Source organism: Vipera ursinii (assembly GCF_947247035.1).
Source record: "Vipera ursinii genome assembly, chromosome: 1".
Lineage (NCBI taxonomy): Eukaryota > Metazoa > Chordata > Lepidosauria > Squamata > Viperidae > Vipera > Vipera ursinii.
The window spans coordinates 262,249,260-262,266,754 of record NC_139512.1 but is presented as its reverse complement, the minus strand read 5'-3'; the positions used below and the strand labels follow the sequence as shown (position 1 = coordinate 262,266,754).

At 38.5% G+C, this 17,495-nt stretch overlaps 1 protein-coding gene across 1 annotated transcript; it reads left to right on the top strand.

The window, feature by feature from the left end:
* Positions 1-1,442: 1,442 nt before the first annotated feature.
* Positions 1,443-17,204, top strand: KIAA0408. The gene is made up of 5 exons (XM_083379942.1): positions 1,443-1,808; positions 4,103-4,414; positions 7,288-7,367; positions 8,376-9,612; positions 16,949-17,204. The coding sequence occupies exons 1-5, from the start codon at positions 1,671-1,673 to the stop codon at positions 17,093-17,095; spliced, it is 1,914 nt and encodes a 637-aa protein (XP_083236068.1). The 5' UTR covers positions 1,443-1,670; the 3' UTR covers positions 17,096-17,204.
* Positions 17,205-17,495: the final 291 nt, after the last annotated feature.

Below are 17,495 nucleotides of genomic sequence, written 5' to 3'. Positions count from 1 at the left end.
TTTTCTACTTGCATTTTTACGTGCTTTCGAACTGCTAGGTGGGCAGAAGCTGGGATGAGTAACAGGCGCTCACTCTGTTACGCGGCACTTGGGATTCGACCCGCCAAACTGCCGACCTTCTGATCGACAAGCTCAGCGTCCTAACCCACTGAGCCACCGCGTCCCTTGACCACGTCCACGTTCTCTACACATTACTATATTTTTATTACATTTTTAATCTCACTTTTGTAACTGAGTTGAGCAATTCTTACAGCTTTAAAAGTATTGTATTTCTTATTTCAATTTGTATAGCTATTCATTTTAAATATATAACTATATAACTATAAATTTATATAAATTCATATATATAACTATATAGCTATAAATATATAACTCTGGGTATATCACAATTAAAATATATATTTAAAATAAACTGCATAAATATAAGACAGTGTTTTAAAAGAAATAAAAGACTAGACAACAATTAAAACTGTTATGTACTGGGCTTGTGATACACCATGTGCGTTGCTGGAGCAGCTAACGGCTCTCCAGCAACCCAGACTATCTGTCTCTTGCCCTGCAATTGGCTAGCCCCAGGCGGCAAGAGTGGGTTCAAACCTATTGGCTTCCACCTAGGGGCTAAACTATATATTGTGGCTGGTTGCAGCCCAAGTTTCAGTACAGTTCTAGCAAGAATAATGTATGGGTTATCCTGTACTCAGCCTCGTGTCATCATTCCTGCACCCAAGAGCTCATGACTTAACAAAAACAGCTTTCCATACTTCGCAAGGTTTTCCACAATGATGATTAAAACAAGGTCCTGTTCTACATTTTTGTACATTTTAAAAGAATTATTATGAACATCCAAAGCCACTGCATTACAAAAACAAATAGCATGTGTTACAATTATGGAGAGGAACATCTGTTCTTTTCATAGATTTATTTCCAACATAATGCTTTGGATTTTTTTTTTTCATCTTGTGTCCCAACCCTGTTTCATATAACTGTAAGGATCTAGCTTTTTTCCCCTGTGTACTGGGGCATTATATGAGTCTGTTCTGTTCTGAGCTTGTGTTTTTTTATTGCAAGCTTCAACAGTATATTGATTGTGTTTTTGATTCTTTGGGGTTTTTTTGTATTTTGGTGTTTTATTATATTTTTAAACAGTTCTTTTGTACTCTGTCCAGAACCATCAAAATGTATAGAATGCCATCACAGGAATAGTATTCTATATTTTATAAGTAAATATATAAACGAGCAAGCAGAATTTTTTTATTTTTTATTTATTTTATTTTAATTCCATTTATATCCCGCCCTTCTCCGAAGACTCAGGGCGGCTTACAAGCTTAGCAGTAGCCTTCATTCTATGTATATGCCTGCTTATTAGGGCTTTCACACACACCCCAGCGGCATTATTACAAAGTCAGCTTAATTGCCCCCAACAATTTGTAGTATACAATTTGTAGTATACAGTGTGTAACTACCTTTAATGCAATAGTATTTTTTGGTTTTTCAGTGTTCCTTTACCCATTTTACTCCACTCACACACACACACGCCCCAAAAAGAGAAGGTGGAACCTAAGACAAACAGAGCTTGCTTGCTCTTAATTTCATCATTCGCACTTTCCAAGAGAAACCCAGAAGAGAAGAGAGAAAAACACATCCACTTCCTCTCTTGACCCAGCCACACGATGGATCTTCAGACCCAGCTAGAGAACATGACTGAGAAGAAGTGGAGCAAAGAGAAGATGGAGCTGTTGGAACGCTTTGACTGTGAAAGGAAAGAATGGGAGTGCCAGTGGAAGGTCATGCAGAAGAAAATAGAAGAGGTATTGTGGATTATTTTCAACATCAGCTACAATGTCCAAACTAATGTGGTGATACTGTTTTTTTTTTAAAAAGGCACCAGACTTTTGATTGCAATGGATTGATTAGCGCCATCAGCCCACCGTTTTCTAAAGTTGGGTGGTGATATTGTGATATTAGGCTTCCAATATTTTCTAGGCTCCAGTTTTTCAAAATTCTCAGCCGTGCTGATTGTTTCATTTAGGAATTATAGGCAGGATAATGAAGTTCAGGACATATATTAACTGTATCTTACTTTGAAGCATTCCTGACAAATGGTTGAAGTTACTGTAGTGAAAACCACCATGGAACAATTTTTTTTCTAATCACTCTAGGCTGTTTGTTCCATTACTAACCTGACATTACAATTTAAAAGGTTTCACTGGCTATTTTTCTATGTAAAACTATTAGTTGCAACAGAACTAATACCCAACATTCCTTACATTATTTTAACCAGATTCTGTATTTCATGTCAACCACAGTTTTTAAAACTGAAGAACAAATAAACACAGACAAAGTAGTGGATGCATTTAAAGTAACTTTTATTTATCTAGATAATGATCAGAAATTACAAAATGGTTGACAATTTCTTGGCATGCATTTTGCATGTCTTTTACTGATAACATTTTAATTATTTTCCTCCCGCATTTGCATTGTTTTATCACAAAGCAGACTTCAAGGCTAATGCTTGGGCTTAGGTATTAAGCAGAAGCAGTGGTTTGGTTAGCTTAGGATTTATTCATGTGAAGAATGACCCATTAAAATGTATGGAACTTGATAATGATGTATAGAGACCAGTTTGGTGTAGTGGTTAAGGCACTGCTACACAAGGCTGGAAACCAGGAAACCATGAATTCTAGCCCCACCTTAGATATGAAGCCAGCTAGGTTATCTTGGACTAGATACATACTTTCTCAGTCTAGGGCAGGTGTGTCAAACTGGTGGCCCATGGGCTGGATGCGTCACTCCAGCTCCGCAAAGGCAAAAAACATCACAATATGTCACATGACACGATCAAGTTTGACACCTGTGGTCTAGGGCAAACCACTTTTGAAATCTGAAAACTCCAGGGACTAGTAGAGTCAATCACCAACAGTCTGTACTGGAAGGAATCAGGAGTCAAAAAGTTGTAGGGATCAAAATAAAAATATGCTTAATTTCAGACATATTAATTTTAATAGGTATAATTTAAATCCTGAGTCCACTATCACTAATTTTTATGGACATTGCTTCCAAAGATAAAGAATGACCAATTTTGTTTATTAACATGTAAAAAAAATGCCTAGCCTGTAGAAGTAAGCGACATAAGATCACAACACTTTTATTCTGGTCTACTCTGCTATAATTATTAATGATATTCAGAGTCATTATTCTAGCGAACATGTCATAGCCAAGATATAAATCCGCCTAGAGTTACATAAAAGTAAGATAGGCAGTTATGTAAAACAAACAAACCGTATGTATATCACTCAGCACACAGTTTTACCAGCCTACTCTTCTCCAGGTTTCTGTTTCACTCAGGACCCAGAGCAAGGATATTTTTCTTACGCTTTCATAATAAAGCACCCTGTTGAAATAATGGCTTTATCATCCCAAGTGTTAAATTATTTATTTATTTATTTATTTGTGGGACTTATATGCCGCCCTATCTCCCGAAGGACTCAGGGCGGCTCACAACAATAGAAATTTAGAGGTGCATTGGCCCCTAGTCTTCTCCCTTTACTGTGTTTCTTAAGCATGCCTTAGATTCACAATAAAATTTCTTACTGTAATATTTCTAGTGCTTTATCCATTGGGCATTTTGTTCACCTATGTTGGCATTTTATGAATTTCCACAGTTTTTATAATGGATGTTATTTATTTCTCCAAACCACTGTGTACCATTTCAGCACATTTATTTCCATTTGTAGCCACTGTAGTTATTCCACCTTAACTGAGAAACACTTCAGTTTGAGAGCTGATCTGATATAGTATTAGGGGTATAGTTGGAGTCTGCTTAGTACTCCTTGCAGTTGGCAGAAAGCATACATTCCAATGCTATAATGTTTGAAACACAACCAAAATTTAAAGAGTTTTGGGATTTTCTTTGTTGTCTATGACAAGGAAATGTGCTGCAGCCCTTCATGTAATAGCTATTCCTTAAGAAAAATTTCCAGATAGTTCAGCCAATTAATGATTTCAGATCCAGAAAAATGATGATATGCTTTGTTTAATCAGATGTACGTTTGATCATATGGATGATCACATATGTGTGAGAGACCTTTTGTTTCTTTTCCAGCTTTACCAGGAGGTAAAATTAAGGCGTGAAAGCAATACGAGTATCTCTGAGAATAAGCCCATTCATAATAACAAAGCAGAGCAACAGTCTTGCTCCCCCATCTTAGAATGGAGTGACCCACCAGGATTGTACAGCTGTTCGCCAGATAAAGAGAGTTTGCAAAGCAAAGCTGAAAAGGAAAGCAAGTGTGTGAAAAACAAAAGGAGAAACCGTGTTTTTGCAAAAGATCATCTCACTTTTGAAAATTCTAAGGAGTCTGAAGACTGTGTAGACTTGAAAACAACCAAGAATTACACTCAGGATCTCAATATTGTGAGTAAATGCAGTGAGTTGTCTCACTGAGGTTGAATGTTAACCAAGCTTCAACCTGTAACACTGCAATAGTTTTATTGTTGACTATTTAAATATGGCTAGCTCATCTTTTCTAAACCAGCCAGAAAGTAACAAGAGCAGGTCAGCTGACTGTCCTAACTGGAACTAAATCAGTATGAAAACATGCTAACTATAGCTGCAGTACCAAAAATATCTTCCCTAAATACAGAGGTTTCTGTAACTTGTCAATCAACGATTTTCTACTCCCTTCAGTTTGTTGTTATTTTAATAGAACTTCTTAAGCAGTTGGTGGCGTAATGCAGTCATTACGTTAGGTCCGTGCGAAGCAGGGTTTGTAAATTTGGAAACAACCTTATAAATGCTTCTCCTCCATCTTTTACTTTAACCTCTGAAAAAAAACACGTTCACTTCATGGCATTAATCATAGTTTTTTATTACGTGCCTAGTTTCTAATTTTTCTCATATTATAGTATTTTTTCCCATTTCTCTAATGATTTGTGAATTGCAAGAAAATCAACACGTTCACTTTAAAAAAAAAATTAATTTGTTTAAGAAAAAGAAATATGAACTGGGAATTGAAATTGCAAAAGAAACCCCCCCCCCCAGTCTTTATCATTGCTAAGGTAAGCTAGACTCCATCACTGTCATGCTACAAAACTCCAGTTTAGAAACCCTGATTATAGGAGGATCTGGACTTTCAATAATCACAGTTATGTCAATGATTATGCAGTAGAAAGCCAGCTAATGCTTAAAAGGAAAAAAAAGTCTCAAATAAATGGAAAAAGAGGGTATCTCCTCGTGAAGGCTTTGTGACAGCTCAAAACTGGCTCTATATACGTCTGATCAGATGATATTCATTTGATTCTTGTGCTGAATCTTTCTTTTCTGGCTTTGTGCCAGTTTATTTAAAACTGGAACAAAACTGGTATTCTCTTTTGCAATAGTAGAGCTTGCAGGCTACCCATTTCCTCATAAGCAGAAATCCTTGCCTCCCTTTGTTTCCTAGTTCCTGGGTTCAAGTGAGCAATTTTATTTTAAAGTAGTTGTTTAGGGGGAAAATACCCTGTGGTTGAATGGGATTAAAGAACAGAGAAGGAAGAAACTGACAGAATCGGGGGGGGGGGGGGAAGTGAAGATCTACAAATATTGAAAACAGTCTGTTTTAGTCCTAGATGCATTTTAAAATGGCTCTAGTAGGATTATGTAAGTGTTCACAAATCCATTGTTCAGCATCTATTTCTCTCTCTACAACAATTGTGAAAGTATTGGGAAATACTTTAGTTGCCAAACCATCTATAGAGATTATAACTTCAGATGCTTTTCTTTTTTTTTATTTAAAAAGTTTTACAATACATTTTGACTTTAATCCCCCCTCCCCCTCCCCCACCCCTATCTAGCCCTCCCTATCCCTCTCCCCCATTCCCTCCTCCCCCCCCCCCCCGACTTCCCAGAGCTAAATACAGGGTATAAAATCGTAAAACAAACGTAAGCACCCCTATGTTATCAACAATAAACTATTAATTCTATCTCCCTCTAGCTCATACAAAATGAGTACAAACAATATTAATATTACAAATAAAGTAAAAAAGAAAAAGAGGAAAACAGAAAAAGAGCTTTACTCAGAATAGATTTTCTTAATCCCAGTCCTTATTCATATTAATTTCAAAAAAAAAAATTCACCTACTATTTGCATTCTCCCACCTTTCTCTAATTTCTAAACAAATTCTCAGTTACGCGCCAAAAGCGCCTATCTCTGTTAACCTTAATAATCTCCGACCAAGCTAAACTATGATCAAAAATAGTTCTTGCATGTTTCACGCCAAATGTCTCACAGTTCCAAATCATCCTTGAGTTCAAATAAAAAGAGTTAAAAAAAAGGTTTAGGCAGTCTCTAAGACAACTTGTTGTTAATTAGGAGCTTGCGTACCCATTCTTAGTTCAACACATACTTTTAGTCCATAACCCTAATATACTTTTCTAGCAAGCAAATAACATCAATCTTAAATTGTGTTAAATATTAAAAAAAACTATCTTTCTCCTCTATAATAAATTTACTCCAGATGCTTTTCTATGCAATTCCTTGATAATAACAAGGTGATGTGAGTCTGGCTTTTTTTTTTTTTAACAAGCCATCATCTCTATAACTTCCTATTGTTGCAAATTATGGGAGGTTCAGAAACCATTTGTTTTACTTTATGTTTTGCCTAGACGAAGGGAAAGGAGTTTTTTTATATTTTCAGGACTAGGCAGTTGAGGATTAGGACAGTTCAGGACTGCATTGTTCAGTTGGTGCTAGAGAATTAGTGGTAAGTAGTTCATGAAGTTCTTGAAATATTCCTTTTGCTTTAAAGCCGATAGCAGTGGGAGGAGTAAACACAGTGAAAGAGTAGGTCTTCCCTGTCATATGCTCTTGTGCTGTGTTGGGACCACAATTTCTAGAATTCCTAGCTAGGAGTTAGGACATGATTTGCAAACTGCAGAATGTAATATACTAGCTTGTTTACTCATATAGGTGGTTTGACATCCAGTATATATTTTGAAGTACAATTCCCCAAATCTCTTGCTGTTTGTTTTGCTGAGCTGGTATCCAAAAATTATAAAAAGCTACTTCTGATTTATTTCAGTAACATACATCTTGCTTTTCTATAATAATCACCAAGACAGTTCACAAGAAAATACCATAGCACAAAATCATAAACATAATAAAGCCATAATTTAGTTGCTTGTCTATATTTCAGAAAAGTTGGGCATTTCCTCTAACATAGAACATGCACCTTTGAACTTATTATTATTTTACATATTCTGTATAGGAACTGGATTGTAGTCAGATATTTCCATTTCTCTTTCTCAAGGCTCTTAAAGAACTTGCCAAAGTAAGTGAGGAATTGTGTACCTACCAAGAAGAAATACGTAAGAAAGCCAACCATCGAAGGTAAAATTATCAGATTTTTTTGTTACATAAAGGTTTGCTTTTCTAATAAAAGAAGATAAAGGTACCCCGAATCCTACTTTCTGCCTGAAATTAAGTTTCCTGAGTGAAAGCTCTCAACACTTTTGCAGGTATTCATCCCATGATAGATAGATAGATAGATAGATAGATAGATAGATAGATGATAGATAGATAGATAGATAGATAGATAGATAGATAGATAGATGATAGATAGATAGACAGACAGACAGACAGACAGACAGACAGACAGACAGACAAGATAATAAGGTAAAGGTTCCCCCGCACATGCGTGCTAGTCGTTTCCAACTCTAGGGGCCAGTACTCATCTCCATTTCAAAGCCGAAGAGCCAGTGCTTGTCCGAGGACGTCTCCGTGGTCATGTGGCCGGCATGACTAGACGCCAAAGGCGCATGGAATGCTGTTACCTTCCCACCGTAGTGGTCCCTATTTTTCTACTTCCATTTTTACATGCTTTCGAACTGCTAGGTTGGCAGAAGCTGGAACGAGTAACAGGCACTCACTCTGTTACGCAGCACTCGGGATTCGACCCGCCAAACTGCCGACCTTCTGATCGACAAGCTCAGCGTCCTAACCCACTGAGCCACCGCATCCCTTTGGGAAGATAATATATTTCTATAATAGTCTAGATTGATTAGAGTGTGATGTAGACCCTATCAGCAGGACTAGTTATGGTTCAAACAGCTGTGCATACTGATCAACTGAGTTATTTAAGTAAGGAAGCATAATTAAATAAATGAAAGATAAGCATGGGATGCAAACCCAGCCCCAATGTCCCCTCCAAGAGCATCCTGAGAGACTGCCAAAAGACTTCCTGAGTGGCTTGAAAGGTACTTTTAGAAATACAGGTCAAATCATTAATTGTACTTCTTTGATATCGGGGGGGGGGAATTATGGATTTATGATGCTAACATGTTCTATTATTTTCAAAGGGGCTTGTTTGTTATTTACCTGTTTTTCTTGCCCATACAGGAAGAAAATGTTTCCTTTCCTTGGAGAATCCATTGAAAGTGGGAATGCACTGATTACTCAAGAGACAAACCAGGCATATCATAAGAGCCCACAACTGGCTTCAGTTGCCTCTGAGATGGAAAAGCAAAATAACAGAAAGAATCTGATTAGCACCAACGGGCATTTGAAGGAAATGCCATCAACTGCTTTTTCTGGGGTTGAGGAAACTAGCTTTTTGCCTTGGCAAAGACAAGAAGGGCCTCCTGTTCCCCCCAGAAGCACCTCTCGGCATTTGACGAACTCTCTTGCAGATGTTTCTGAAGCATTAGCTAAGCATGCTGAGCAAAGAAATAGCTGCAAAACACAGGGACATCCAGATGGAAGTCCATTAATTTATCCAGCTGTTCCTCTGACAATGTCAGATGAATGGAAACCTCTTAGTGGGCCTACAGAAAATCAGGATCAGTACAATGACCACAAACTTCCAGCAGCAATTCTTCACAGTGTGTGGTCTTGTGATGCAAGCAAAATTGAAAATGGAGCAGAAAATGGCTCTTCCAGACAGGCTCTCCAGAAGTGCTCTTCTGATGGATATATGATGATCCCAAAACAGCATCCCAAATTTCAAAGTAATCTTTATGCTGAGGCATGTGATACACTGGAAGATTCTGGATATGAAACTGGAAAGACTCAACGCAATGAAACACTGGAAGCTAAAATTGATGAGTTCAACCGGACTGTATTTCATACAGATAAAGGTAAAAAATGTTTGCTGCAGAGCCAAACAGAGCTGCTTGGTGTTCCTAAAGCCCATTGTGGATTGCAGGACAGTCTGAACACTGGGACACAAAATGAAGAGTCGACTTGTGTTTTGAATTCCAAGCTGTCTTCAAAGAAGGAAGAAAAAGCAAACAGGCCCAGTAAAGATGTCAAAACAAAACGACAACAAAAGCAAATAAATGGAGTTTTAAGTGGCTACCAGCACATGCTACATGAACATGACTGGAGGCCAAGTAATTTGTCTGGTCGTCCACGATCAGCTGATTCAAGGTCCAACTATGGTGTTGTTGAAAAATTGCTGAAAAACTATGAAAAACAAGTGCAATCTGAGACTGAATTTACTGAGGGCAGCTGCAGAAAAATGGGTCATTATCCAGCAATCCAGACAGAGCAAGGAAAGCAGGAGCAGCAGAAGAATTCAGTGAGACACCTTGGACTATACACCAAGCATGGAAAAGAGAAGCAGAAATTTCCAGAGGTATGCTTTGAACATGACATTGGTCTACTTTTAACTTCTTTAAACTGCACATGTTATTCTTCAAGAATTTTGAAACATATCACTGAGGTTGTTAAAACTGGACTTCAGGACCTAAATCTGAATTCCAGTCATGAAGGTTCGTGCAAAACCTATGGGGGCTGATGCTGGTTGCCAAGTATCTTTTTCTGCTGCCATCCCATATCTCAAATTTACATCCAGGGTTGATGGCTTAGCACCTGTTCAGAAAATTGTCAACCTGAAATTCAGGCATGACTATTATCTTTAGATCCTTGGAGAGACACTGTCCTTGAGAAATGAATCAAGTGAGAATTCTGAGGTGTTCACTGAGCAGAGTGCCAATTTCCTCATCCTGGATTTAAGTGTGAGAAAAGGAAAGGCGTACTCTTTCCTATTAACCATCAAACTGTATAGAGGGGATTGAGTGTAATTATTTTATTGTTTTACTTTACAGGACTTATAACCCCTCCTCTCAAGTCTCAAAGAACTCTAGGCAATGTGCAAATATCAAACAAACAGAAAACTCAGAACAGTATCAAAAACAAAAATACAGAAAGCAAAGATAAAAATACACAACTCAAACACAAGATGGGAGCTCACAGTCAGCTGGGGTTCAGAAGTATAGAAATAAAGATAATGGAGGACAGATGAAAAGAAGGTTGAGAAAGTGACTTAATTGGCAGAGATCTAAGCAAGAAAGTGGTAGGAGGACACAGCAATGGAGAGGAAGGGGTAGACGGTGAACAGATATTCCTCCAAACCTTATTTATTATATCCTCACCACAATATTATGAGGTCATGCTGAAAGAGTGGCCAACTCAAGGTCATATAGCAAATTGTGTAGCTGGGTGTTAGAAGTTAAATAGTGGATACATTTCTCATAGACAAACATGGTAAAAATCTTGCCCAGGTTTCTTTATTATTCCTCCCATGCAAAGAATTTTGACACCCAAATTCCTTAAAACTACAGCAGAGTTGTTGAACAGAGCAGAACCACACACAATCTGGGCCAGCTACATGAAGATGCAGAGTCCAATCTTAAGTGTATTTAAATAAAAATAGATCCAAGGGCCTATTTATTCTAAAGTAAATGCATAAAAATATTGTAAATAGTGCATTCGTTTATGATAAGCTGTACAATTAACTATACACTGTCTTTCTTTGTGAATAAACTCACAAGGCTAGGCTGAAGTGATAATGCATCCCAATTAGTAATACAATATTTCATTTATCTACAGTATTAACATAACATCTGTACTGTCCCACTCTTGGCAATCTTACAGTATAAACATTAATTCAATAAAGTAATAAAAACATTAATAAAATAGACATGCTGCTCTCCCGCTAAGTTTCCAACGTCTCCAAGGGCTGCTTAACAATGAAGGTTTTTAAGAGCCCCTGTGAGTTAGAAGGGCAGGGGGGCAACTCTCTCTTGGTCCCATAGAGTTGGAGCTACAGTCAAAAAGGTCTGTCTTCTGGTCTTCGTTTCTTGCTGGACAGCTTCCTGATCAAAGCCTTTGCTTGATGACTTAATCAAGATCGCGTGAAGTACTAATACCACTTTACAATGCCTTGGTAAGGCCACACCTGGAATACTGCATCCAGTTTTGGTCACCACGATGTAAAAAAGATGTCGAGACTCTAGAAAGAGTACAGAGAAGAGCAACAAAGATGATTGGGGGACTGGAGGCTAAAACATATAGGGAACGGTTGTTGGAATTGGGTATGTGTAGTTTAATGAAGAGAAGGGTGAGGGGTGACATGATAGCAGTGTTCCAATATCTCAGGGGCTGCCACAAAGAAGAGGGAGTCAAGCTATTCTCCAAAACAGCACCTGAAAGCAGGACAAGAAGCAACGGATGGAAACTAGTCAAGGAGAGAAGCAACCTAGAACTAAGGAGAAACTTCCTGACAGAACAATTAACCAGTAGAACAACCTGCCTCCAGAAGTGGTGAATGCTCCAACACTGGAGGTTTTTAAGAAGAGACTGGCCAGCCACTTGTCTGAAATGGTATAGGGTTTCCTGCCTGAGCAGGGGGTTGGACTAGATGACCTCCAATGTCCCTTCTAACTTATTATTATTATTATACACTATACCAGACAAACTAATTTTTGGACAGATAGTCCTTGAGGTAGCCAACTCCCATTGGGCATTGTCCTATAGATCAATATCCCAGATGAAAGGGCTTTCTGACCTACTCCATTAATCTTCCTACTCTTACATTGAAGTCAGTTGGATGGATCAAAGGTGTGTCCATGCACAGGGGCAAGAGGAGGGTGATTGTGGTCACCAGCTCATGTATCACTGGATCAAGATATAGCAGGATCTAGGGGTGAACTGAGTGCTAAAGACTTGATAAATAATAGTAATCAACCAATATTACAGAGAAATAGAGTGAACTGGCCTTTTTGATCAAGAATGCAAATGCAGCATTTGGAAAAGTTAGTTGTCATGAAGTAAGAGGTCATGAAGGGAAGGAAGTATTGTTTCTTTCCTGTAAAAAGAGGGCAACAGATCATTCAGGCCAATGTTCTTTCCCTCAGCTGGCACATATTTATTTTTATTTAATGTTTATTTAAATTGCAGTTCTGCTATTTACATACCTCTGAGGAGAAATTACGGTGACCTTAAAATATAATCAGTACAGAGAGAAGTGCAGAAGTTAAAAGAAGTGTCCTCTAAAACACAATTCTGCCTAAACTCAGGGACATTTTTTTTATATGAAACGGGGAAACAGCCTCTTAGGGCAGAACTGCCACTTTCAAACAGCTGGACGCTTAAAACTGAGCAAAGCTGAGAAGTATTTCATTCACAGTCAACAGTTTGGGAATGATCTACTACTACTAAAGTATACAGTGAAGGAAAAAAAGTGTTTGATCCCCTGCTGATTTTGTAAGTTTGTCCACTGACAAAGAAATGATCAGTCTGTAATTTTAATGGTATTTTAACAGTGAGAGACAGAATAACAAAAAAATATATATATCCAGAAAAACGCATTTCATAAAAGTTATAAATTGATTTGCATTTTAAGGAGTGAAAAAAATATTTGATCCCCTATCAATCAGCAAGATTTCTGGCTCCCAGGTGTCGTTTATACAAGTAATGAGCTGAGATTAGGTACACTCTCTTAAAGGGAATGCTCCTAATTTCAGTTTGTTACCTGTATAAAAGACACCTGTCCACAGAAGCAATCAATCAGATTCCAAACTCTCCACCATGGCCAAGACCAAAGAACTGTCCAAGGATGTCAGGGACAAGATTGTAGGCTGGAATGGGCTACAAGACTATCGCCAAGCAGCTTGGTGAGAAGGTGACAACGGTTGGTACGATTATTCACAAATGGAAGAAACGCAAAATAACTGTCAATCTCCCTCTGTCTGGGGCTCCATGCAAGATCTCACCTCATGGAGTTTTAATGATCATGAAAATGGTGAGGAATCAGCCCAGAACTATATGGGAGGATCTTTTCAATGATCTCAAGGCAGCTGGGACCATAGTCACCAAGAAAACAATTGGTATAACACACTATGCCGTGAAGGACTGAAATCCTGCAGCACCCGCAAGGTCCCCCTGCTCAAGAAAGCACATGTGTAGGCCCGTCTGAAGTTTGCCAATGAACATCTGAATGATTCAGAGAACTGGGTGAAAGTGTTGTGGTCAGATGAGCCCAAAATCAAGCTCTTTGGCATCAACTCAATTCATTGTGTTAGGAGGAGGAGGAATGCTGCCTGTGACCCCAAGAACACCATCTCCACCGTCAAACATGGAAGTGGAAACATTATGCTTTGGGGCATTTTTCTGCTAAGGGGAGAGGACAACTTCACTGCATCAAAGGGGTGAAGGACAGGGCCATGTACCGTCAAATCTTGGGTGAGAACCTCCTTCCCTCAACCCGGGAATGGAAAATGGGTCGTGGATGGGTATTCCAGCATGGCAATGACCCAAAACCCATGGCCAAGGCAACAAAGGAGTGGTTCAAGAAGAAGCATATTAAGGTCCTAGAGCGGCCTAACCAGTCTCCAGACCTTAATCCCATAGAAAATATGTGGAGGGAACTGAAGGTTTGAGCTGGCAAACATCATCCTCGAAACCTCAATGACTTGGAGAGGATCTGCAAAGAGGAGTGGGACAAAACCCCTCCTGAGATGTGGGCAAACCTGGTGGCCAACTACAAGAAACGTCTGACCTCTGGGATTGCCAGCAAAGGTTTTGCCACCAAGTACTAAGTCATGTTTTGCAAAGGGGTCAAATACTTATTTCACTCCTTAAAATGCAAGTCAATTAACATTTTTTATGAAGTGCATTTTTCTGGAGTTTTTTTTTTGTTGTTATTCTGTCTCTCACTGTTAAAATAAACCTACCATTAAAATTATAGACTGATCATTTCTTTGTCAGTGGGCAAACATGCAAAATCAGCAGGGGATCAAATACATGTTTCCCTCACTGTTGGTAGACAAATGTTTCTGCTTTGCTTGCTCTAAAAGTGGGTGGGAGCCAGGTTCACTTTGGGAGTTTCAGGGCTTTTTGGCAGAAGAAATGATCCCTTAAACAGAGGCATGACTATGGCACACACATTTCCCCCTTAAAACTCAAACTGCCCCAGATGTAGGAAATAAGCTCTGAGGGCCACAGAAAGGATGCAGGCGAGTCATAGAAAGCTTCCAGACTGCATCTTTGGGACTTCTGCTTGTGGATCTAGACTGCATCATTGGGATTTCTGGTTGTGGATCTAGGCAGCCAGCAAAAAATAAGCATACAACAAAGCCAGAATCCTTCAGGGAGCAAGCAGCATGCTATTCTAATTATTTTCCTCAGATCCTCCACAGCTGATAAATACAGACAACTGTTTGGAATGTAAGCAAAAGCTAGGTTCTTGCTCCCTTTTTTTCATAGGTCTGCTGTAAAAAAATGATGTCGATCTACCATTCTGTAGGAATTCAACTGAAAAAAAATAGTAATTAGGTTTTTTTTTTAACTTATTCTAACTGTAAAATGTACCCCACTATTCCAAGACGATAACGTAGTCTTGATTAAGGCCAGAATTAACTGTACTTATGCTGTTATAAATTGCTGTGGCATCATTCTTTTTTTTTTTAGCAATATCCTCAAATTGTTAGAAAACAATATGGTATGGCTTTGCCACTTTCTCCTTAGAAGCAGGACAAAAATGGAACAGTGGCACTAATACTTTTAGAATAGAAAACCCTTTTGGTATAACCAGCCTATATAATATAATGAAAAATGTAGTATTTGTGCATCTAGGAAAATGGGGTTTTGTGGCAAAAATACAAGATACCCTGATTATATGGTTGGATGCTTGATTACTCTGTCAAACTGCTGAACTGAGTGGGATCTTCTGAGGTGGGGAGCTGCCAGCTCAGTTGTATTGAAACAGTGATGATAATTACAAATGGAGAGAAACCCAAACATTTCTAAATTGCCTTTAAATAACCTTTGTAATATACATACAGTTATTTAGTGATTCCATGACTAACGTGTCATGGATATATACCTGGAGCCTTCAAGAAAATATGTACAAACTCCTTGGATTGGCAGTACGTTCAATATATAAACCTATTAGCAGGGCCAGCTTTAAACTAAGGTTAATCAGGCATTGACCTAGGACAGGGATAGGCAACCTTGGCTGGCTCAGGAATTCTGGGAGTTGAAGTCCACGAGTCATAAAAGAGCCAAGGTTGCCTACCCCCTGATCTGGGACACCAAAACTTAGAGGGCATCAACGCTGCCCATCATTCCAAATTATTTTAAATATTCACATTTCTGCATTGGTGGGAGATGACACCATCGATCAATGTAGCTTAGGGGCAGCATAATACCCTAAGGTGGAAAAAAAAGTACAAGCTGAACTAAAGAGTCATGTTTAATGGATTTTAATGGTTCTTTTGGAACATTCTGGAAGACATTACTGAGAGACACAGAGAAGCAGTGGGTGAATGTAATACTTTAAAGGGAAAAAAAATCTCTATCAAACTAAGGTGGAGTTCTGGTGACATCTTTGCAACAACATAAAGTGGTTTGCCTGAAATTGTTTTTGTTCTCTTTCATCCAGATATTAATCAGGGCTGATCCTATTACCTTTTCAAGATGAACCAATGTTGAACTATTACTCAGGTCTATAATTCTTTATCTGCACTAAATTCTATCTCATGCATTTTTCCTTGGAAGAAGAGAGGAAGAGAATAAGAATACACACATAATATTTAATGTTCTTACCTGAGGCAAATCTTTTAAATTAAAATTGAGCTAGTATTGTGTCTCAAAGGTGCTTTTTCAAAATGCAACTGGACTGTTTTTCCTTGCAGCCATTTCGCTTCTCATCCAAGAAGCTTCTTGAATAAGAAGCGAAATGTCTTCAAGGAAAAAACAAAGTCTAATTGCCTTTTGAAAAAGCATGTTTGGGACAACCATGATCTGGATTACTGAGAATCTCCATAGACAGTTAGTATGTGTGTTTCAACATAACATACAGATTTAACTCAAGTAAAGCCAGATGTAGAAATATTTGCATAATTTGAATTGAAGCTATTTAAGGGGAGGTTACAACTGCAAAACTCAGTCTCCCTGTTTGTATGGATGAAAAAGGCTGTAAGTCAGGGGTGTCAAACTGCCAGCCTGTGGGCCAGTTGCATCATGCAGAGGCTGTGCCCACCCCAGCTCCAGCAATGCGAAAACAGTCAACACATCGTGACATGACATGTGACACAGCGAGTTTGATACCCGTGCTGTAAGTGGATGCACACGTGGATATTTTGTCATGACTTTTTATCCGTAATATACTTAAATACAACAAAAGCAATTTCAGGAAGTCTTCAAAGATCCTAATGGATAATGCACAGACAAGTTGCCATTTAATCCTTCAGTACCTTATCTTTTTTTTCCCCCAGGAGGGTGCAATAAATTGTTTATGCATTTAAGATCCTGAGTACATGTTGACAGGGGACTTGCACACATAACAGAGTCATCAAAAGGCCATTTACTTTGTAGCTTGGCTCATTCTACAAGTTGGCGGTGCAAAGAGAGGGTAATTTGCTTTCATTCTAAATTAAAGCCACTTAGGCATTTTGTGTCTTACTTACATGTCACATATTTCTTTGACATGTGCAAGAGTTCTTTGGTCATTACATCTGTACATTACTATGTAAATGGTAAATACATTCTCCAGGTCTTTTAATAGCTTGAGGCCACCTGTTGCAAAGCTGACCACGTTCACCATGCCATTCTCTTCAGATTCCTTGGATGCTTTTGAAGGGTTTTGTTTGGAGGTCTTAACCCAAGCAGACACATTTGTGTTATAGGTATCTGTGGCAGCCAAGCAGTCAAATGACAAGGCATTTTTGCGGCCAGCTCGCCCAGCAAACCGACGCTTACCTTCCAGATGGGCTTCCAGGTCTCCGTCAGCACCACCAGCAATGAGAAGAACACTTTTGAATGAAATTGCTTGAGACATTTCAGTGGGTCTGAACCTACTTGTGGATTCAGGAGTGATGTGAAAGTCCTGTGTTTTTTAAAATGCTCTTTTCCATATTCATAACCAGAACTAGTTCTATGCAACGCTACATTGGTCAAAACTCTTTGGATTCTTTGATCATTCTTACTGTCTTCAGTGTTTTATCAGTTACATTAGGATTCCCTTTTCCCTGACTCTGTGGATAAACTTATAGTAATTTGTCTTTGAATATCATGTCATTATTCATCTCCTTAATCTGTTTTTAATTTAAATTGAGTGCTGTACATTCTGACTTCTCCCACAAAGGGCAGGAAGAAATGCCATGTGCATGATCATGTCGTGTTAGATGCATGTGTTGAAATAGCAAATGCATTTAGTTTGTAACACTATAGAAA

What these genes read in the sequence shown, in the direction of transcription:
- KIAA0408 (XM_083379942.1), top strand. Translation starts at nt 1,671, where the DNA reads ATGGATCTTCAGACCCAGCTAGAGAACATGACTGAGAAGAAGTGGAGC. An exon ending in TGCAGAAGAAAATAGAAGAG is followed by an intron (nt 1,809 to 4,102) that starts GTATTGTGGATT and finishes TTTCTTTTCCAG; the next exon opens with CTTTACCAGGAGGTAAAATT. An exon ending in AGAAGCAGAAATTTCCAGAG is followed by an intron (nt 9,613 to 16,948) that starts GTATGCTTTGAA and finishes TTTGTGTTATAG; the next exon opens with GTATCTGTGGCAGCCAAGCA.